The sequence below is a fragment of the Podarcis tiliguerta genome, assembly GCF_965153285.1.
Source record: "Podarcis tiliguerta genome assembly, chromosome: 8".
Classification (NCBI taxonomy): Eukaryota; Metazoa; Chordata; class Lepidosauria; order Squamata; family Lacertidae; genus Podarcis; species Podarcis tiliguerta.
In genome coordinates, this window is record NC_139541.1 from 18156297 (window position 1) to 18180133 (window position 23837).

The 23837-nt window shown below is 49.5% G+C and overlaps 1 protein-coding gene across 2 annotated transcripts in view; it reads left to right on the plus strand.

The window, feature by feature from the left end:
* The window catches only part of PUSL1 (pseudouridine synthase like 1), a 66118-nt gene that overhangs the window by 12635 nt on the left and 29646 nt on the right, over positions 1-23837 (plus strand). For both annotated transcript variants that reach the window (XM_083454277.1, XM_083454276.1), the window contains exons 3-5: positions 2330-2517; positions 14328-14477; positions 15515-15688. In XM_083454277.1, the coding sequence (XP_083310403.1) occupies positions 2330-2517; positions 14328-14477; positions 15515-15688 (512 nt within the window). The remainder of the gene's footprint in view (positions 1-2329; positions 2518-14327; positions 14478-15514; positions 15689-23837) is intronic.

The window sequence follows — 23837 nt, forward strand, 5'->3', positions numbered from 1 at the left end:
CCCTTTATAAACCTCTGTCGTGTCTCACTTCCCCTACCCCATATCTTTTTTACTTTCTTCCTGAACTGCAAAGCCCCAGGCGTTAGTTTTGCTTCATAGGTAAGGCACTCCAGCCCTTTGATCATTTTTTAATATATATTTTTTACCAAAAAAATTTTTTTGCTATCAAAGCAATTCCATCCTCGGAACTATTTTGCAGCATGCAAAAAAAAGAACAAACCTGTTTAATTTGCTGATGGGCTCGTCTCGGCTTTATTTACTTCTCCTGTCGGGATTGCCAGCAGATTAAAGGTCTTACTTTAAATGTCGATTAAAGCCAGTTCTCTGCCTGGCTTTTAATCGGTTAACTCTGTTTGATTTACATGTTGCAGAACCTTTGCAGAAGTCCTTCTCTACCCCACCCACCGCAGGATGCTTCTTTGGGGAGAGGAGAGGAATTTCTGACGACTTGTTTGAAACGCAAAGTGAAAGGAAAACGATATGGTCCTGTCCGATGTTGTTGTTACTGGTGTTAGGGAGCCTCTTTCCCATAGGCCAAATGAAACTCTGCTCCCCGTATTTGACTCACCAGAGGGTTTTGCCCAAGCCATGCCCACCTGCCCTGCACCTGATGTCATATAAGAGGCTGGAATGCCGGACTAGGACCTTGGGAGACCAGGGTTCAAATCCCGACTCGGCCATGAAGCTCGCTGGGGGTGTGACCTTGGTGCCGGTCACTGCCTCTCAACCTGACCTACCTCACAGGGTTGTCGTGGGGATTGAATGAGGAGGGGGGAGAACCATGGGCACCACCTTGAGCTCTTTGGAGAAAAAAATGGCGGGATACAAATGTGAATACATGGGATTAGGAGTGCATCCTGACCCTGTTCTGGACAAGCTGAAGGTTTTGATAATTGGTGATGGGGGGGTGAAGGGGGGGCTAATGGCATTGGATGACATCACTCCTCTGCGGACCACTTGCTTGGCCTCTCGGCAGCCTTGGCGGCTTTAATAATTGATGGGCACTCTCATTCCCTTTTACAAGACGTTTCCCGTCAGGGATGGCAGAGGCCGTAAACCGTGATGGATGGGTGCATTGCGCTGAACAACAGCAGCCTGCCCTTGCCGGTCCTGGCGGGACGGAATCGACCTGTGACCTTCCCAATCTGGATCTGGCCCTTCGCCTTTTCCTTGCAGCATCCTCAAAATGGTCAGCTGCTCATACTCTTATTCTGTCGGAGAACAATATTGCAGCCTCCCATTCTGTGCCTAAGCGCTTGATGTGGGAAGCTGCCCTTAACACCAAGTCAAACCAATGATCCCCCCACTCAGTGTTGCCTACACTGACTGGCAGCAGCTCTCCAGAGTCTCAGGCAGGAGACCTTCCTAGCCCTACAGTGGTACGTCGGGTTACATATGCTTCAGGTTACACACGCTTCAGGTTACAGACTCCGCTAACCCAGAAATAGTACCTCGGGTTAAGAACTTTGCTTCAGGATGAGAACAGAAATCATGCTCCGGCAGCAGCAGGAAGCCCCATTAGCTAAAGTGGTGCTTCAGCTTAAGAACAGTTTCAGGTTAAGAATGGACCTCTGGAACGAATTAAGTACTTAACCTGAGGTACCACTGTACTTGGAGATGCCTGGGATCGAACCTGAGACCTTCTCCATGCAAGGCAGATGCATGTGGCATAGGAACCTAGGAAGCTGTCTTATAGGGAGGCAAACGGTTGGTCCCCTTTTCAGCCAGAGGGCTGCATTCCCTTCTGGGCAAAGAGGCCTACATTGTTTCCCCCCTCCTCCTTCAATCCCCGCATGGGCCTCCCATTGCTGCCGCGCCGCAATTTCTGTTCTCATCCTGAAGCAAAGTTCTTAACCCGAGGTATAGTGGTACCTTCCTGTTACAGACACTTCTGGTTACAGACGCTTCAGGTTACAGACTCCGCTAACCCAGAAATAGTACCTCAGGTTAAGAACTTTGCTTCAGGATGAGAACAGAAATCATGCTCCAGTGGCGTGACGGCAGCAGGAGGCCCCATTAGCTAAAGTCGTACCTCAGGTTAAGAACAGTTTCAGGTTAAGAACGGACCTCCAGAACGAATTAAGTTCTTAACCAGAGGTACTACCGTACTATTTCTGGGTTAGTGGAGTCTGTAACCTGAAGCGTCTGTAACCCGACGTACCACTGTACTTAGGTGTTCCTATGTTAGAGGTGTCTGTTGAAAAACCTGCACCCAGTTCTCCCACATGGGTCTCTGTCTAAATGGCAAAGGGCGTTCTACCCTGGTTAGTACACCCTCTTTTTCTGCCACAGCAACCCCGCACAGTTAAGTTTCTCCTGTGTCTCTCAGATGGCAGCAGAGAAGCTCCGGCATTCCACACCGAGCAAGTTCACCATCTCGAGCCGCACGGACTCTGGCGTTCACGCCCTCTGCAACGCCGCCCACCTCGACATCGAGAGGTCGGACGGGAAGCCGCCTTTCGCAGGAAACATCCTCACCGACTCTCTCAACCACCACCTGAAGCCTGAGCCCATCCGGTGAGTTCCCTGCAGTTACAAAGCACTCACCATGTTGTCACCAGCAAGCAGGGGCAGATGCAGAAATCCTGTTTGACTTGGGTTTGTTTGTTTGTTTGTTATTTTCTATTTATACACCACCTTTCTCAAGGTGGCTTGTCTGGTTCCCCTCCTCCCCATTTCCCCTTCACAACAACCCTGTGAGGTAGGTTAGGCTAAGAGGCGGTGACTGGCTCAAAGTCACCCAGTGAGCTGAGTCCCAGTGAGCTCATGTCCCAAACACTCTAACTGCTGCACAAAGCCGGTTTAAAGTCAAGCTTACCTAATTCTCATTTTCTTTCTTTGTTAAAAAAATTGCTTTTATTCAGATTTTCTTGGGTTACAAAAGTACATGCGTCATCTCTGCTTTCAGTTCGTGGAATCTTTTCTACGAATCAGTTAGATTCGATGCGAGGCACTAATCTAATTCGCACTTTCTGGAGCAGTTTGTAAACGAAACACACCAGTGCTCTAACCACTGAGCTACAGCCCTTTCCTTAAGACATCGGAAGCTGCCTTACACTGAGAGCCAGGCCACTGGGTCCATTGTCTACACCAGGGGTTGACAAGGCTTACCGGGCATGGGTCGGATCACTCCCGCAGAGATCGTTCGCGGGCTGTACCGGCACAGCGTGGTGCCAGAAATAACGTCTGTGCATGTCTGCAGAGCTGGAAATCGCTTCTGCACATGCCCAGACGCCGAAAACCACGCCTGGACGGAAGCGATTTTTGGCATCTGGGATGTGCAGACGCGATTTCCGGAGAAAAAATGGCTCAGCCCAAATGATATGAATCAGAACCATGCGGCGATTTCTGGACTGGGCCGGATCCCGAACTCATTCGGGCCGGAATTGGCCCGCAGGCCTTAGGTTGCCAACTTGTGGTCTACACAGACTGGCAGCTGCTCTCCAGGATTTTGGATGGGATAATTCCCATTTCTACTTCCTGGGGACACTGGGGATTGAACCTGGGACCTTCTGCATGCAAAGCAGATGCTCTAACCACTCAGCTACAGCCCTTCCCTTTGAAGGCATGAAGGAGCGGCTCTAGTTAAGTTGGCCCCTTTGCCCTCCTGAGGTTGCCAGCTCCCCAGCGCTGGAGATTGTTCAATAATCACACGTCGTGTTGCCTGGCTCCTGCTGGCTGTCTTTGGGACCATTGCGGGGGCGGGGGGGGAGGTCCTTATACACCCAATGTGGTGTAGTGGTTAAGAGCAGTAGACTCGTAATCTGGTGAACCAGGTTCACGTCTCCGCTCCTCCACATGCAGCTGCTGGGTGACCTTGGGCTAGTCACACCTCTTTGAAGTCTCTCAGCCCCACTCACCTCACAGAGTGTTTGTTGTGGGGGAGGAAGGGAAAGGAGAATGTTAGCCGCTTTGAGACTCCTTCGGGTAGTGATAAAGCGAGATACCAAATCCAAACTCGACTTTTTCTTCTTCTATTCTGACAGCCCTGAGCAAACAGGCATGAGAGGTTCTTCTTGACATTTATTTTCTGTTATGCTATTCTAGCGGTTGTCATGGATCCCATGCAACGTGGGCACAATCCCGAGTTTCTGCTCCCCAAGGGCTGCACATTCCTTGCGGTACGGCTCTTCTCCCCCTTTTGTTGAGATGTTGCATAAGTAGATTCACCACCCCCTTACACAGAGGCACCACTAAGTCAGGGAAATGACTCCACTGTTCCAAAGACTTTTGGAGGTGGGGGAGAGGGATCCTTGCCAGGGTTGTGTGTGTATCTGAGCCCCTGCGATGGATGGATGGATGGATGGATGGATGGATGGATGGATGGATGGATGGATTTGAAAGCACACGTTCATTAAAACTCAGCAAGACCTTGTGCATCATGCAGAATGACTTTGAAATACAGTGGTACCTCGGGTTACAGACGCTTCAGGTTACAGACTCCGCTAACCCAGAAATAGTATCTTGGGTTAAGAACTTTGCTTCAGGATGAGAACAGAAATCGTGCAGCGCCGCCGCCGCAGCAGCTGGAGGCCCCATTAGCTAAAGTGGTGCTTCAGGTTAAGAACAGACCTCCAGAACGAAATAGATTCTTAACCCGAGGTACCACTGTAAATAAAAGCATCAGTAAAGACTGGTTGGCAGGAAGAAATGAAAGGGGATTTGAGAGCCTATGTGGTACAATGGTTACAGCGCTAGACTAGGACCTGGGAGGCCAGGGTTCGAGTCTTCACTCGGCTTTGAAAGTCATTGGGAGTGACTGCCTCGTGGCCCTAACTGACCTGGCAGCAGGGTTGTTGTGCAGATAAAATGGGGAGGACAACTCCGTACACTACCTTGAACTCACTGGAGATAAAGGCAGAATAAAAATGCAATAAGTAAATAATTGCAAAGGCCTGACAAGGTATCACAGTTTTCAGGAGGTGTCCAATACGGCCTTTCCCAACCTGTGGGTTGCGAAGTTGTAAAATACTGTCTCTTACAAAGCCTAAATAAATCAGTTGCAGGCTTTATCAGTAACTCCTGAAATAATTGCTTGTAATTCTTAGCTGGTAGGATTCATATACAGTGCTAAAAGTTAAAGGTAAAGGGACCCCTGACCATTAGGTCCAGTTGCGGACGACTCGGGTTGCGGTGCTCATCTCGCTTGATTGGCCGAAGGAACCGGTGTACTGCTTCCGGGTCATGTGGCCAGCATGAGTAAGCCGCTTCTGGCAAACCAGAGCAGCGCACGGAAACGCCGTTTACCTTCCCGCCAGAGCAGTACCTATTTATCTACTTGCACTTTGACATGCTTTCAAACTGCTAGGTTGGCAGGAGCAGGGACCGAGCAATGGGAGCTCACCCCGACACGGGGATTCGAACCGCCAACCTTCTGATCGAAAAGTCCTAGGCTCTGTGGTTTAACCCACAGCGCCACCCACGTCCCACTATACTGTGGTACCTCGGGTTAAGTACTTAATTTGTTCCGGAGGTCCGTTCTTAACCTGAAACTGTTCTTAACCTGAAGCACCACTTTAGCTAATGGGGCCTTCTGCCACCACACTGCCGGAGCATGATTTCTGTTTTCATCCTGAAGCAAAGTTCTTAACCTGAGGTACTATTTCTGGGTTAGCGGAGTGTGTAACCTGAAGTGTCTGTAACCCGCGGTACCACTGTACAGTATCTTACAACTTCTTGTTTTGTTGGCTTACCATCAATGGGGAGCCAGTGTGGCATTGTGGTTTAGAGTGTAGGGCCAGGACCTTGGAGTTCAAATCCTCCATTAGCCATGAAGCTCACAACTGGGTGGCGTTGGACCAGTCACTGCCTCTCAGCCTAGCCTACCTCACAGGGCTGTTGTGGGGATTAAATGAGAAAGGAGAGAACCACTTTTGCCACCTTGAGCTCATTGGGAGAAAAAAAAGTGGGATGAAAATGCAACAAACAATAAATCGATGGGTCACCTTGCCAACTGACTCCGAGCTTGTGGGCCACCATAACAAAAAGGTTGGGAACCACTGGTCTAAAAGAAGGCAGGAATTATTCCTGCTGAACCTCTGGTGGCAGGGAGTTCCATGGGGCAGGGCCCTGGCACACTAAAGGCTCAGTCCCTAGTAAAGGCTGACCATGCTGGATTTTTTAGATTGTAAGCCCCTCTGGGCAGAGACCTGCCCTCCTGCAAGCGGTAAAATGTCATGTGTGCTGATACAGTACTGCGTAAAAAGTGGAAGCGAGAGTTCGCTGCCTCTGTTGCGGGGGGCATTGAGCTTTCATCTGCCTTCCGGTGGCTTGATTTTTTTTTTGTTTTTAAATAAAGAAACAGAAGGCCGATTAGAGAGTCCAGTTGGCGCCTGGCCCCTGCTTTGCACAAAGAATAGCAAGTAGTTCTGATTGTCGACCCGTCCATCTTCCCTCTCCCCTCCCGCACCCCCAACTCTCTGGCTCCGGGTTTGCTTTTCCACCCTAATCCTTGTTTTGTTTAACACAACTTGGCTCAGATGCAGATGCATCACATTCAGGTTGATAGGGCTGATGTCAGTCTTTTTTTGTTTGTTTGTTTCGTTTTTACTCTCCAATTTTCCTTCAGGGTTTGGGGGGGCACGGAATCTAACACCTCTTGTTCATGAGGTAACACTGCAAATATTTAAAATAGTGGTTCCCGAATTTTACCAGGCTACCGCTCCCCGCTTGGTTCCATAAACTCATCTGCAGCACCCTCTACCCTACCCTATAAAAAGGAATTATTCAGAATAGCAGTTCACACAGCCCACTAAGGAAAATAATAACACAATAAAATTCAAAACTGTAACCATTAATAATTGCATGTTTATTCAACATCCAGTTGAAACTACAGTTCCCTAAAAATTTAAAGTATTTCTGTCTGCTGAGATTGCTTAGGCTCCTAGAGGTGTGTACCCATCTGGTTCTTACTCAGAGTAGACCCATTAAAATAAATGGTCTTAAGTTAAACATCTCCATTCCTGTTAGTGGATCTAGGCCACACTCACACCATGCATTTATAGCACTGCGGCACTATTTTGAACAGGCATGGCTTCCCCCCAAAGAATCCTGGGAGTTGTAGTTAGTTAAGGGGTACTGGGAGCTGCCGGGAGATCCTCTCCCTCCCAGAACTACAGTTCCCAGAGTTCCCTGGGAAGAGGGATTGCTAAACTGCTCTGGGATTTAACTGTAGCTCTGTGGGAGGAATAGCACTGCCAAGTGCTCATTCCTTTGGGTTCCAGAGGTCCCGATACAATGTTCAGGCACTGTTTTTAGAAGAGGGCATCTGGAAGAGAGCCAGCATTAGGCCCCAACACTGCTGTTACCTGCGCCGCAGGTGCATCCCCAAGGATGCAAGTGTTGGCAGTGAGGATTAGCAACTTATTCCACTTGAATTGGAAAGGATTGTGGAACCTTTCTTAGACCAATGGGCACATTCCCTTCAGGACGGCCCTCCAAGGGCCATGTGCCACAGGTGGGCGGGGCCAGGGGCAAAAGTGGGCGGAGCAACAGGTGTAGATGCTACTCTTGCAGAGCAGGCTGGCTTTTCACAATCTCTGCCTTCCAGACTAGACTGTGTTCAAGCACATCCCAATGAGGCCAAGACGTTCTGGAGGCAAAGCAGGGTCAGTAGGGCGGGGTGACCTGGGGAGCATCCCAAGGGCCAGATGGAAAGTCACGGAGGGCCACATTGGGCACCCCCAGGCCTCAGGTGCAGGAAAGACTTTCTCAGCCTGGGAGCTAAGACCTCTGAAGTTCCAGGCTCAATGCCGGATGGAAGGCCATGTTTTCTTCCTCCTATTGTTCTCCTGGCTGCCTCTCTACCCCTCTGTCCCGCACGCAAATATTTCTCTTAACACCAGGAGACAGCTCAGCTGCTTTGCATTTGAGAGGAAAACCAGCCAAGAAGAGCCCAGCAACGGAGGCCTCTCCTCTCTCTAAATATTCTGGCACTGAGAAAACTACTACTTCTGATGGCAGAAGAAGGAGACGTGGGTGGGGAGACAGGCCCTTTCAGAGCCCTTCTTGCCGACAAAGTGTGGAGAGGGAAACGGGATCCTAGGCTTGACTCTTCTCCCCAATTTTTACCTCTCTGAGCCGCCCCCTCCCACTTTTTTTTGCTCTGTGTTGCTGGCTGCAGCACTGAGGGCTGGAGGCCTCTGCTTAGGGAGGTTTGGAGACCTGTGTAGCTGTATTGCTCACCCTCCCTTCCGAACGGCCAAAGGGTGTGCAGTGTGGCTCATGATTGTCTCCAAATTTAAGGATTCAAAGCCGCCACCCGTGGCCAAACTGAGGACTAGGAGTGGGGGCAATGCTTTGCACCAAACCATGCTTGGCGTCTCTATTTGACAATCCCCCCTCGAGGCCATTAATGGTAAGAAACAAGGGTGGAGCAGCTATTTATTTATTCAGCTTCTGCCCTACCCTTCCTCCCAACGTGTAGAACCATCACAAAATTAAAAACAATGCAATTCAAAAGAAAATCGGTCAAAGCAAAACTGTAATTTAAAAACCAGCTCGAAACATTTTAAATGGTGTCAACCATCGAAAGCAATTTAAAGTGAAACGAATCAAAACGATGAAGGTCATTTAAAAACCGACTCAAACCATTTCAAAAGCTCTCGGAACATAGAACTGTACAGTTGGAAGTGACCATGAGGGTCCTGCAATCCAGGAATCTTTTGCCCAACGTAGGGCTTGAACCCACAGCCCTGAGATTAAGTCTCATGCTCTACTGACTGAGGTATCCAGCAGATATCATTTAACATTCAAGTTGCTAAGTTCAAGGTCCCTATGGCCAATAGCAATAAGCTATCAGATGCCTGAACAAACAGGAATGCTTTTAAATTTCTCCTATAGTCAATTATTATTATTATGAATAATAATAATACATTTATATCCCACTTTTCCTCCACGGAGCTCGAGGTGGCATGCACACTTCTGCCCATTCCCACTTTTCCTCACAGAAACCCAGTGAGGTGGTTTGGGTTAAGAGATGGCAGCTGGCCCAAGGCCACCCAGTGAGCTTCATGGCAGAGGGAATGCACTTCACCCAGGGAAAGCCTTTCACAAAATAGGGAGCCACCACCGAGGAGGCCCTGTCGTGGGTCGACGCCAGCCAGCCAGCATCCGGGGCAACAGCAGGCCTCCCTTGCTGAGCATAAGGCCCAAGTTGGTGGATACATCATGCAGGTATTTGGATCCCAAGCCCTTTGGGGCTTTTTTATTCTAGTTCTAACCACTGACAGGTAAAGATGCAGCTAGGCCCAAAGGAGGGGTTGCAAGCACAGCCATTGAACTGCATAAGGAGAGCTAGCTGAATGCAGGCAGGCACTCTCCTATCTAGTCCTGTCTCCTGTTCTCATAGTGCCCAGCCCAATGCTCCCATACAAAGCCTGCAGCAGCAATCTGCCCACCTGCGATTCTCAGCAATTTACTTCGTCATACTGCCTCCAACTATGGTGGCTAGTAGCCGTTGATAGCTTTATCCTCTGTCCACATTGCAGATATTAATATTGTGCAGTTTGAAGCGACTGGAAGTGTAAGAACTGAATCCTTTTGGAAGGAATAATTCTGCAGACCCCATAAAAATATTATTCAAACTTTTACACAGCAAGGGTTCAGAGTGCTCTTCTTGCTTCTCTAAGGTTTCAGTGGAATCTCCCTGTATTGAAACTTTTTCACCAGTACACAGAGATTCTCATCTCATTGTCAGTTAAACCAATTACAGTGGTGCCTCGCAAGACGAAAAGAATCCGTTCCGTGAGTCTCTTCGTCTAGCGGTTTTTCCGTCTTGCGAAGCAAGCCCATTAGTGGATTAGTGCTATTAGCGGTTTAGCGGCTATTAGCGGCTATTAAAGGCTTAAGGGATTAGCGGATTAGCTGCTAAAAGGCTATTAGCAGCTTAGTGCCTTAGAAAAAGGGGGTGGGGAGCGGAAAAAAAACCCCCAGGAATTGCAAGACATTTTCGTCTTGCGAAGCAAGCCCATAGAGAAATTCATCCTGCGAAGCACCTCCAAAACGGAAAACCCTTTCTAGCGGGTTTTCCGTCTTGCGAGGCATTCGTCTTGCGGGGCACCACTGTATACTTAACAGTCCAGGCCTCTTTTAAAGCCATCCAAGTGGGAGGTCGCCACTGTTTCTTGCAGGGGCGAGTTCCATAGCTGCAGCTCACATGAAGAAGGATTGCAAAGCCTTGCAACCCCGAGCATAAGCCGACCCCCTGTATTTTAAAGCCCCGATGTTCAGCTGATCACCGCGGCTTCAAAGTGCAGCGCACAGCTCCCTGCAGTCCTTGTGGGCCAAAACTGGCCACCTGCCCAGCGTCATGGCGACATCATCAGGCGATGGGTGGCTGGGCAGCCCCACCCACCTGTGAAAACTCAGTCCCTGAAGGTAAAATCCAATCCATCCCCCATTTACACACTGTGATCTCATGGGGTGAAGTAGGTGAGTCATCCTCACTCCACCCTGAGTCTTTGGCACAGTGGAAATGTACCCACCTTTTCGGGGTGGGTGGGGGAGAGCCAATTTATGTAACATCTTAATGAAAACAAAAGACGATATCCATCTGTGTGCTCCCCCCTGGCCAGCAGCAGTCTCTCTTAGGAGTAGGTGTGCTTGAGGCTTGCTATGTGCCCACGTTAATACGGATTCCATGACAACAGCTCGGAAGCGTCATGGAGAATAAATGTCAGGCAGATCCTCCCAATCCCTTTTAGCCTGGGGCTGTCAAAACAAGGCTCTAGGGAGTCCCAATGCTCCCCTTACCTTTGTCTTTTGGGGGGCAAGGGAGCTGCCCTGCCACCAGCTCCATAACAGGGCCACATTCTCTCTGGGCAACTTGCCAGGGGCCACAGGCTGAGGTGGGCGGGGCCAGAGCCAAAGTGGGTGGGGCGATGGATGCAAAGGTCATCTCTGCCTAGCAGGCTAGTCTCTGCCCAGCTGCACACCCCCCTCAAGACATCCCTCCAAGCTCAGTATTGTCAACACTGGCTGGCAGCGGTTCCCCAGGGTTTCCGGGGGTCTTTCCAGCCCTACCTAGAGGTGCCTTTGGGGACTGAACCCAGGACCTTCTGGTGCAAAGGAGCTATGGCCTTCTCCCAAGATATAGAAACCCAGAAGGCAGCTGCCTTGTACCAAACCCCAGACCCATGGCCCATCTGGGCTCAGTTTTGCATGTGTGGGTTCCACTGTCATCTGGGGAGCAAACATTCCACCGGCTGCCTCAGTGGGCAGAATACAAAGCAGAAGGCTCATTCCATCAGGTTCGCCGGAACTCCAGCTCCATCTGGAACCTCCTTGCCCCTAAACTGTGCCATCTGGTCAGTTAACTGCTAGCACATTTGCAAAGCTAAGCAGGGTATGGTATGGTTTCAAACTGGATGGGGGACCACATATTGAGATTCCTGCGTTGCAGCGGGCTGGACTAGATGACCCTGTCACTTTCCCCTTGGACGTCATGTCATGCTTTGTTTCGCATTTTGAGAATCCCAGCCTGCAAGTAGGGCACGTCTTGCTTTGATGGTATTTAAGCTGCTTGGGGAGCCTTTCTGACTCAAGAGTCCAGCACAAATGCCCTAAACAAATAATAATTGTCAACATTGACTGGCGGCAGCTCTCCAGGATTTCAGAAAGGGGGCCTCTCCTAGCCCTACCCGGAGATGATAGGGATTGACCCTCAAATTTTCTTCCTGCAAGGCAAATTCTCTCCCACCGAGCTACAGCCTTTCTGCTTGCCCATCCTGCAACAGGTCGGCAACCCTGAGACTATGATCTCAATGTCCTCAGTGGGCCCTCGTCCCCTCCATCCCCGGCCAGCGTTAACTTGGTGCTTTATCTCCTCTAAAAGGATTTTACACGGCCAGTGATCCTGTTATTCCCCAGAAGCTAATCTGGCTGCCAGGGCTTAGCAGCCGCTGCTGCCTCTCCTCCTAATGGCCCATCTCCCTGCTCCCTTCTGCCTTCATTCTGTTTTGTGGCTGCGATCCATGTGCTCTGAGAGGCCTTCGTGGGAGCCATTTTGTTGTCATGGCAATTCGAGCCAAGGGGGACCAGTAATCTTATCCACCTGTTTGCTCTCAGTGGAAGCTTTTTTTACATTTCTCTTTCTGGCATTTGCAAGGAGAGGAAAGGCTGGAACATCTGCCTGGATCCCTCTGCTTCGCCTTATCCGCTGGAAGCCTTCTTAGGCCACATTCACACCATGTACTTAAAGCACCGTGATGCCACTTTAAGCAGCCAAAAGCATGATGGGAGTTGTAGTTCATTAAGGGTGCTGAGAGTTGTTAGGAGGCCCCCATTCCCCTCACAGAGCTTCAATTCCCAGACTGGCTTATCAGTCAACCCCTCTTCCAAGGGAACTCTGGGAACCAGCTGATGCTCATTCGTAATATTTCATTTCCAGATGTTTGGAGGATATTTTGTTTCACAGCTGGAGGCAGCAATGCTTCTGAATACCAGTTGCTGGAAGCTGCAAGAGGGGAGAGGGATCTAGTGCTTGATTCCTGCTGGTGGGCTTTCCACAGGGATCTGGTTGGCTACTGTGAGAACAGGATGCTGGACTCGATGGGTCGCTGACCTAATCCCTTAGGGTTCTTCTTAGGTTCTGAGCTTGCTGGACCAGTGGGCCAGCTCTCAATCCAAGGCTTGGGAAACCTTTGCTCCTGCATTCCTAACCCCAGCATGGGATCCAAATGTCCACACTGTGGATGAACCCTGGGCAAATGCACACCTGGCTGCCCAGGAGCGTCTCATCCTGTCTGCGATGGCTGTTTTCAAATGGCTGGTAATCGCTTCACTGCAGCAGATGGGGGGAGAGAGAAAGAGAGAGAGAGAGAGAGAAGAAAACTAGGTCATTCTTTCTGCCCCCCCCCCTCCCTGCTGCTTCCGACACTTGACTCCGTCTAGGGCTGGGCTGCATCCTGAGATGCCGTGAGGAAGCTGCCAGGCTAGTGGCTGAGAAGGCCATCACCCTACATCCAGGGGCAGCTGCATGTTGAGCCCTGTAGTGCCCTGCACTTAGAGAGCTAGCATGTTAGGGTAGGAGAGGACTCATTCCCCCCTGGTGTTCCATTATGTGTGGGTTTGTGCAAGGAATTTCTGCACGCAGATGTGTGTCAGGCAGGGAACAGGTGAAGGCATGCCTTTGCAGGTGCTGACGATCAGCTGACCGTTGACACCTGCAAAGTGCTGGGTGCCTTCCTACATGCCTGGAGAGCTGCTTTACACCAAGTCAGGCACATGGGCCTGCCTAGCTCAGCAGAGTGTGCACACTGACTGGCAGCAGCTCTCCAGCCTTTCAGGTAGGAGTGGTTTCCCCAGCCCTACATGGAGAAGCTGGGGGTTGGACCTGGGACCTTCGGCAGGCAGGCAGGCTGGGCAGGTACTCTATCATTGAGCAACTCCCCCCCACAAACATAGGAAGCTAACCTGTTAGGACGCTTGGCCCAGCTAGCTTAGTATTGTCTGCTCTGACTGGCAGTAGCTCTCCAGGGTTTCAGACTGGGGGTGCCTCTAGCTCTACCTGGAGATGCTGAGGATTGGACCTGAGGCCTTCTACATGCAAGGCAGATGCTCTACCCCTGAGCAATGGGCCTTCCCAGACTTCTAACCAATCACAGGGCCTGGTGCTCTTCGTGGGCTGGACAAATCTGAGGCAGTTAACAAGGCTCAGTTGCAGCCTTATGGCAATAGGTTTGCAGACCCCCTAATAATAATAATAATAATAATAATAATAATAATAATTTTTTTATTTATACCCTGCCCTCCCTGGCCAGAGCCTGGCTCAGGGCAGCTAACACCAGTAAAACTGCAGTAAAAACATAATAGGGAAAGAAAACCCCAATTTAAAGTACAGGTTAAAATGCAATTTAAAATGCAGCCTCATTTTAAAAGTAGCCCATAGATCAAAACCATAAGGGGAGGGAAACATAAGGGTCAGACTGAGTCCAGACCAAAGGCCAGGCGGAACAGCTCTGTCTTGAAGGCCCTGCGGAAGATGTCAAGTCCCACAGGGCCCTAGTCTCTTGTGACAGAGCGTTCCACCAAGTCGGGCTAGTTCTGAAAAGGCCCTGGCCCTAGTTGAGACCAATTTAACCACCGTACAACCTGGAACCTCCAAAATGTTGTCATTTGTGGACCTTAAGGTCCTCTGTGGGGCATACCAGGAGAGGCGGCCCCGTAGGTACGTGGGTCCTAGGCCGCATGGGGCTTTAAAGGTCAAAACCTTCTAGAACATAAGGCTCATGCAAACTGATCCTGGGAACCAGACCTTTGTTATTTAAATCGCACCCACTTCCCCCTTTACATTTTGGAAAAGGACCCTCCTTTCTTTCTCTCAACAGCATCCTGGGTGCTCGTCGTGTCCCCAGCACCTTCCACGCCCGCTTCTCGGCCCGGTCGAGGACGTACGTCTACCGGGTGGCGACCGGGTGCTCTCACCATTTGGAGCTGCCTGTCTTTGAGCGGAACCGCTGCTGGGCAACGTATCGAGGGTGAGTTTGTGACACTGAGGGATCTGCAGGTCAGGGTAAAGGGTAAAGGGACCCCTGACCATTAGGTCCAGTCGCAGACAACTCTGGGGTTGTGGCGCTCATCTCGCTTTATTGGCCGAGGGAGCCAGCAAACAGCTTCCAGGTCATGTGGCCAGCATGACTAAGCCGCTTCTGGCGAACCAGAGCAGCGCACGGAAACGCCGTTTACCTTCCCGCCGGAGTGGTACCTATTTATCTACTTGCACTTTGACGGCTTTCGAACTGCTAGGTTGGCAGGAGCAGGGACCGAGCAATGGGAGCTCACCCTGTCACGGGGATTCGAACTGCCGACCTTCCGTTCGGCAAGCCCTAGGCTCTGTGGTTTAAACCACAGCACCACCCGCGTCCCTTTAGGTCAGGGAGTTGGGTACATAAATGGCACTGGGTGCCTATTATTTATTGAGTTATTTATTTAAGGCTGACTTATATACTGCAGAATCATTAGAGGAACAGAGGAAGCTGCCTTATACAGAACCAGACCACTGGCCCATTTAGCTCAGTGCTGTCTACACTGGCTGGCAGCTGCTTTTTAGGATTTCTGGCAGAAGACTCTCCCAGCCCTGCCTGCAGATGCCGGGGATTGAACCTGGAGCATTCTGCTTGCAAGGCAGATGCTCAAACACTAAGCCAGTGCTTCTCAAACTTGGGACTCCCAGCAGCCCCAGCTAGCCGGACCAGTGGTCAGCGATGATGGAAGTTGTAGTCCAACAACAAGTTTGAGATGTTCTTCGACCTGGGGCCCTCTCAATGTGTAGGACCACAACTCCCATCAGCCCCAGCCAAGTGATGGGTGTTGTGGTCCAACACAACCAGAGGACACTACCCTTCCCATCATCCCTGACCACTGGTCCTGCTGGATAGGGATGATGGGAGTTGTAGTCCAAAAACAGCCAGAGACTCACATTTGGGAAACGGTGGCCTAGATGATTTCGCCCTCTGTGAAGCAGCTCCTGGTGTCCCTTCGCTGTTCTCAGAGTCTTTTCCCTGTCTCCCTTCAGCCATCTGAACCCGCAGGCCATGCAGGAGGCAGCGGCCTTCCTGCTGGGCACCCACGACTTCAGCACCTTTCGCTCTGCCTCTGCGGAGCTCCCCAAGCGAGACCCGGTTAAGAGCCTTTCGCGGGTGGAGGTCAGGCCTGTTCCTGGCTTTCTCTCGGAGCACAGCAAAGACAGGTAACATCACTGGGGGTGTTTTATGGTGGGAGGCCGGGTTCAGTGGACCCATTAAAAATAATATAATGGGTTGCATTCAGCGCTGGCCCTATTCAGAGTAGGCCCGTTGACGTTAATGGATATGGCAGTTGGTTAGAGCCTGGTGCTGATAACCCCAGGGTGGCAGTTTCAATTCCTGCATGGGACAGCTACATATTCCTGCATTGCAGGGGGTTGGACTAGATGATCCTTGGGGTCCCTTCCGCTTTGATGGTTGTATGACTAAGGTCCATTCATTTCAATGGGTCTGCTCTGAGTAGGTCTTAGACTGTGTACGCACTATACATTTAAAGCCCATCTCCTCAACAGCCTCCTAAAAAAATCCTGAGGACTGTAGTTTACCCTTCCAAGTGCCAGTTTCCCTTAACAAACTACAGTTCCCAGGATTCTTGGGTGTGCACATGCTTTAAATGTTTGGTGTGCATGCAGCGTTAGTTGGATATGACCCATTAATTCTATATCGTTTGCTTGCTTGTTTGCTGTTTTTGAACAATTTATTCCCGTTGTTTGCCGATCACTTTTGCAGGAGGAAGGCAGGGCATAGGATCAAAGAAAGGTCTCTTGCCTCAAGTTAGACCCTCAATCCACCCAGTTCAATAGTGTCCTTGCCATGCCAGGGTTGCAGATGTGGGTTGTTTCCAACTAAAACAGCCTTTCTCAACCTGTGGGTCCGCAGATGTTGTTGAACTACAACTCCCATCACCCCTAGCTAGCAAGGCCAGAGCTCAGGGATGATGGGAGTTGTAGTCCAGCAACATCTGCGGACCCACAGGTTGAGAACCACGGAACTAAAAGGATACTCAAGGATACACCCACTGAAATCATCTGACCCAAGTTAGTTGTGTCCATCAATTTTAAACGTAGGTCTGTCAATTCCGGCGCATAGCTCTCTCTGTTCTCCATTTTAGAAGCCTGTCTCGTGCCACCCACAGGAACCCAGCAAGGCTTATACAGAGTCAGACCCCTGTCTTGGTATTGTCAATACTGACTGGCAGCGAGCGGCTCCTCGAGGTTTCAGGCAGGGGACACCCCAGTCCTGAACCCGGGACGTCCTCTTCATGGAAGGAAGCCAATCCATCAGTGAGCTATGAGCTTCTCTTAAGACATAAGAAGTTGCCTTTTATACTGAGAACCTAAGAGCCTGCCGGATCAGGCCAATAGCCCACCTAGTCCAGCCTCCTGTTCTCACAGTGGCCAACCAGATGCCAGTAGGAAACCAGCAAGCAGGACCCAAGCACAAGATCCCTCTTGCCTCCTGCAGTTTCCAGCAGCTGGCATTCAAAAGCATTGCTGCCTCCAACTGTTGAGGCAGAGCCATCACAGCTAGTAGTAGTAGTAGTAGTAGTAGTAGTAGTAGTAGTAGTAATAATAATAATAAAAATAAATTTTATTTATACCCCGCCCTCCCCAGCCAAGACTGGGCTCAGGGCAGCTAACACCAAGTATAAAAACAATTGAGTAAAATACAACTCAAAACAAGATTAAAATACAACATTAAAATGCAGCCTCATTTTGGTAGGAAGTCAAATCAAAATCTTTTTTGGGGATGAAAACGTCAAATCTTCACAAAGGCCAACTATCCAGATTGGTCCTACGTGGGCCAGAAAAAAGCCAGGGAAGTCCCCAGACAGGAGTTCCACCGCAGAAGGGAAAAAGGAAGAGGGGGAGGGGATCAAGTTGATTCCAAGCCAAAGGCCAGGCGGAACAACTCTCTCTTACAGGCCCTGCGGAAAGAAATCAGATCCTGCAGGGCCCTGGTCTCATGAGGCAGAGAGTTCCACCAGGCTGGAGCCAGAGCTGGAAAGGCCCTGATTCTGGTTGAGGCTAATCTAACTTAGGGCCCGGGACCTCTAGGGTGTTGCTATTTATGGATCTTAAGGTCTTCCGTGGGGCAAACCGGGAGAGGCAATCCCGTAGGTACGAGGATCCTAGACATAAGAAGTTGCCTTTTATACTGAGAACCTAAGAGCCTGCTGGATCAGGCCAGTAGCCCACCTAGTCCAGCCTCCTGTTTTCACAGTGGCCAACCAGATGCCAGTAGGAAACCAGCAAGCAGGACCTGAGCAAAAGAGGCCTCTTGCCTCCTGCAGTTTCCAGCAACTGGCGTTCAGAAGCATTGCTGCCCCCAACTGTTGAGGCAGAGCAGAGCCATCATGGCTAGTAGCCATCAATAGCCCATTTCTCCACCGTCTACTGATGCAGGGCTGAAAATACTAGCTGGCAGTTGGTCTCCAGGGTTTCGGGCAGAAGACCGACCTGGAGATGCTGTAGATTGAACTCAGGGCCTTCTGCATGAAGACAGCTGCTCTACTGCCAAGTTACGTGCAGCTGATCGCAGCCTTTGACCTGAGAGTCCGACAGATAGATAGATAGACAGACAGACAGACAGACAGATAGATGCTCTAACCTGTAGATTGAATTCAAGGCCTTCTGCACGAAGGCAGCTGCTCTACTGCTGAGTTATGTGCAGCTGATTGCAGCCCTTGACCTGAGAGTCTGACAGATAGATAGATGATAGATAGATAGATAGATAGATAGATAGATAGATGATAGATAGATGATAGACGGATGGATGCTCTAACCACTGAGCTACGATCCAACATAGGAAGCATTGGAACTCCCTTTCAGTCATCTTTGCTCCCCAGCTCCTGTCCCTCGACAGCGTATGTGGACAGAAACAGGTGGCCACAGACAGCCCATTACGTGCATCACAGAGCCGAAGCTCAGGATGATGGCCTCGATGCTCCTCTTGATGGGACGTTGCCAACCCCCTCTCCAGAGTTGCTTAGCAACTCCCCTGCTCGAGAGAAAAGGCCTGTTTCCAACAGATGCCCTTAAGACGCCGGGTTCGGAAGCCGCACTCCATTGTTCGAAGGGGAAGCGAGAAAGCCGGGGGGGGAGAGAATAGGAGGATTATTTGAAACTGGAAGGACACGGAGTAATTCTACTTGGAAGCACATTGTTGGAAAGAGAAAGGAGAGAGGGGGGAAAAAATAAGGAAAACGAACTTGGATTACTATAATGCAGGAGCCCTTTTTCTTGCCGTGTCGAAGGATAAGTGCGTTCCCAAGGTTATCCCGCATTGTCTGCCCTGCTTTCAGAAGCGGAGGTCTTTCAAGGAGTTGTGTGGACGTGTCTGTTTTATTTGGCAAAGAAGGAGCCAGAGGAAGCAGCTGTCAAGGCAGAGAGCCTGGGAAGAGGAGTGGGGAATAGAGGGGCAGGGAGCTGTCTCTGGTGCTGAAGTGCCACCCCGCCTGCCAGCAGCCCCTGCTGAAACCGACCTCTTAGGTTCAGAGATGGAACGAAACGCTGCTCACATTTCTTCACCACGTCCTTCAGGACTAGGAGCTTGTCTCTGCAATTAGAACCCCGTGGAACCCCTACTATCGGAAATGTTGATATCTCTGCGGTAGTTTTCGTTATGCGGATGGTGCCACCGTACCCTTTAACATGCCCCAGAGCAAAACCGGTGTGGTGCGAGCAATTTTTTTTTATTTTGAAAGTGTGGCCCAGAAGAGATTGAGAACCCACTAAGCTAAGTGAATCGCGCCCATTAATTTCAGCAGGTCTGCTTTGCGTAGGACAACCCTTCGTAACAGATTGTCTTTCTCTCCACACGCCCCCCCCCCCAGCTTATCCCATAATGCCCAATAAAGGCAGATTAATTCTTGTTTAGAATACACAAAGAAAATTGAGCATTAAGGGTGCCAACCGTTTGAACAGGATGCTGGAGGCGGGTGGGGAGGAGAGTGAGGAATCTTGCATTTTCAAAAAGAGAAAACCAGCACGATTCCTATTGTTTCTCTTTCCTGGGCCCGCTGGGCCCTGCCAGGTTGTGGGAGAAAGACCAGCTGTCTCGGAGCAAAGTCTCCATGTGATCCGAAAATGGATTGAATAATAGTCATGGAATTGCGGGTGGGTGTTGACAGGCTCTCTTGTGCAACCCAGGAATTTCAGAGCGAGGGCCTCACACACAGGTAGAAGACCCTCCATGGAGGGAGAGACGCTATCCAAGGTCATTGTTTCCATTATCCATTGGCATTACAGCAGGTGCCACGTAACACCCGTTCCACATTTGTAAGGGCTCTGTGACCGTTTAATGTGGCATCGCTTACACTTTGGAACTGCCTGCCTCATGATATCAGGCAGCCACCTTCACTGCACTCTTTTTGGCGCCTGCTAAAATTCTAGTTTAGACAAACCTACCCAGGTCATAGCTGTCAACTTTTCCCTTTTCTTGCGAGGAATCCTATTCAGAATCAGTGAATTTCCCTTAAAAAGGGAAAAGTTGACAGCTATCACCCAGGTGCTTAGAAAGTTGATGTGGATTTTAACCCATTCAAAGTATTTTAACATTTGGAATCTTTTAAACTATTGTATTTTTTTTCTTGATTTTATTGGAGGGCGGTTGTACATCGCTTTGAGGTTTTGGGGTTGTTTTTAGCAGTCAAGCTATGTATAGATTTTGTTCAATAATAAAATAATTGTTATCAGTAAACATCACTTACTACCAACTTTCAGCTGATTCAGGGCAGAAAGGAACGGATATTTTAAAGGAGCGTGTGGTTTGCCTCACCTCGAAAAAAGGATATCGTAGGGCTGGAAAAGTTTCAGGATTAAGAGAAGAACCAATCTTTTGGTTTCCTCTTTATTTGTAAAGTGCTTTGAGGTTGTTGGTTTCTTACAGTCTTAAGTGGTGTGTGATTTTCATGAAATGAATAAGGGCAATTGATCGAGGGGGTGGAGCAACTTGCTCCCATGAGGAAAGGTTGCAGAATTTGGGACTTTTTATTTTCGGGAAAGGGGGAGTAAGGGGCAAGTAGGAGCCCAAGTGTTTAAAATATTCATGGGATGGAAAAAGTGGGTGGGGGAACTTTTTTCTCCCTCTCTCATAACACTCAGAACTCATGGGCATCCAGTGAAACTGATGGCTGGAAGATTCAGGAGAGATAAAGGAAAGGATTTCTTCATGCAGAGCAGAGTGGAACTGTGGAACTCACTCCCGCAGCAGGCAGTGGATGGGACAAATTTACGGAGGATGGGACAAATTGTGGCTATTAGCAATGATAGCTATGCTCTGCCTCCACAGCTGGAAGCAGAAATGCTCCTGAATGCCAGTCTCTGGGAATCACAAATTGAACAGTGCTGTTGTTGCACTCAGGTCCTGCTTTCAAGCTTCCCTGATGAACATCTTGTTGGTTGCTGTGAAGACCAGATCCTTTGGCCCAGTCCAACAGGGATTTTCTGATGTTCTTGTTCATTGTTCTCTCATTGGATATATTTAAAGGGGAATTATTATTATTATTATTATTAAAACTGATTATTTCATTCTTTTTGGAAACCACTTTGAGGTTTTAGTTTTAGGGTTTTTTAAACTACAGTGGATGCTCAGGTTGTGAACGTGATCCATGCAGGATGCACGTTCACAACCCGCAGCGTTAGCAACCCGCGCCTGCGCACACGTGGGGTGCGATTCAGTGCTTCTGTGCATGCGCAAAGCGCAATTTAGTGCTTTTGCGCAAGCGCCGAAACCCAGAAGTAACCCATTCCAGTACTTCCGTGTTTTGGCGGTCTGTAACCCGAAAAAACGCAACCTGAAGCGTCTGTAACCCAAGGTATGACTGTAAGTGGCATATAAATTTTGTGAAATGCAACAAATAAATTATATTTTCCTTGTGTTGGCATGGGTAGATTTTACCAGGGTGCTGGCATCGTGAAACAACATGAAGCAACATGAAAAAGTAACAATTAGTGGAATGCCCCCTCCCCAAATGTTGCCTGTGAATGGAATGATGAATTCAGGGCAGGGGGCGGATTTGGTCTCCACCATATTTTCTCTCCCCCCCCCCCATGGCGCTGCTGGAAGTGGTACAGTCCAGGCAAAGCGTTACCACCTGGCTGTGCCGCCTGCCCGGGTTCCCTGACTGCTAGAAACCCTCTGAGCTTTAAACGCTGTCAGATTTGCTGACTTTTCTGTTAGCCCACCCTAGACTGCTGAGCGAGGAAATCACATTCTTTTAAAAACCCATCTGAAAGAGCCCAGTGAGAGAGAGGATGGATAGCTGCCTCCCTCATGAAATCACATGCTAGGTGATTACAGACCTATTATCCCACCCTCTCCCTTGTCAGCACTATTTATTTTTGGCTGAATTGTTAGAAGCGGGAGGCCTGGAAAACAACATGCCATGAATCCTGCAAGTCGGCATAAAACGTAAACCTTTTGACTTCCATGGTGGTGGTGTTTCCGTTTTTGTTTTAAGTTCCTAGTCCTCAAGATTCTTCTGGCAAACCCTCCCCACAAATAAACACACAGTGGATTATTATTAGTAATAGTAGTGAAAATGTAACACATCCTTAAAGATTGTTCTGCAAATAAGCAAGTGGTGGTTTTTTTTGTTATTTGTCCTCAAGGGTTGTTCTGGCAACCCCACCACACAAATAAGCAAGTGGTAGCTTAAAAAAAAAAAAAGATTAGTAGTCCTCAAGGCGGGTTCTTCCAAGCCCTACATGTGGATGAAGCAGGCAGTACCCGCTTCTAGCCCCTCAATCCAAAGTTGGCCTTACGTTGGGAGTAAACTTGGCCAAGCTTGCCCTACAGCCTTTTTTGGGGATGGTGAACAAAAGACAAGAGCTAACGGTGACAGCCTGTTGTCTTTGTCCATGGAGTTTTCTTGCCAGTTCCTGCTCTAGGTGGATCACGTTTGGTCAAAACTCTCCACTATGACCTGTCCATCTTGGGTGGCCCTGCACGGCATAGCTCATAGCTTCTCTGAGTTATTCAAGCCCCTTCGCCACGGCAAGGCAGTGATCCATGAGGTAGTGAGAGATTTTACTTTCTTGGGCTCCATGATCACTGCAGATGGTGACAGCAGCCACGAAATTAAAAGACGCCTGCTTCTTGGGAGAAAAGCAATGACAAACCTAGACAGTATCTTAAAAAGCAGAGACATCACCTTGCCAACAAAGGTCCGTATAGTTAAAGCTATGGTTTTCCCAGTAGTGATGTATGGATGTGAGAGCTGGACCATCAAGAAGGCTGATTGCCGAAGAATTGATTCTTTTGAATTATGGTGCTCTTGAGAGACCCATGGACTGCAAGAAGATCAAACCGATCCATTCTGAAAGAAATCAGCCCTGAGTGCTCACTGGAAGGACAGATCCTGAAGCTGAGGCTCCAATACTTTGGCCACCTCATGAGAAGAGAAGACTCTCTGGAAAAGACGCTGATGTTTGGAAAGATGGAGGGCACAAGGAGAAGGGGACGACAGAGGACGAGATGGTTGGACAGTGTTCTCGAAGCTACTAACATGAGTTTGACCAAACTGCGGGAGGCAGTGGAAGACAGGAGTGCCTGGCGTGCTCTGGTCCATGGGTCACGAAGAGTCGGATACGACTAAATGACTAAACAACTAAACAACAACAAACGGTGACAGCAGCCTTTAATACACCTTGCCAATTTACAGCCTGCCCCAATTCGCCCTGTGGAAAAAACAAAGACCCCGATTGGCAGATTAATCCCAAGCACTGTGGCCGAAGATAGATTTGGGGTGCTCTTTGCCGGCTCGCAAATTTGGACCCATCGTTTCCCTCCCAGCTTTTAAGAAGGATTTTAAGTGGAACCATAATCCTTTCTCCTCGCAAGCGGGGAGGCGGGAGGGAGCAGCCTATCGATCGCGCTTTGTTGCGCCTGCTTCCCATTAAGGCTGAATCGCTTATATTTTCGGTCACTGAGAGATTTAGGCAGAGGCCTCGGGCTCTTCATGAGTCACTAAAAGCAGGCCGGAGCCCTTAATCTGGGCCGCTGTCCTCTGTTCTCGCACGCAAGCAGACTCCAGGGGGCCTTGACCCCGGCTCCCAATTCCCCCCTCCCCACCAAAAAAGAAGAGCATGTCAGTATTTGTAATGTAATTTCATTGGGAATGTATTTCACAAGGAATAGATGGTATTGGGGAAAGGAGGTGGCAGTTGGAAATTGGCAGTTGGCTGGTTATTCAGTTACTTCTATCTTGACTGTGAAACTGAGAGGTGTGGGGACTTCATGCAGACAGCGTCTGGAGGTGTTTGTGAATAATATTTGTTGTTCAAGTGTTGCCAGCCTGACAAGTTTAAA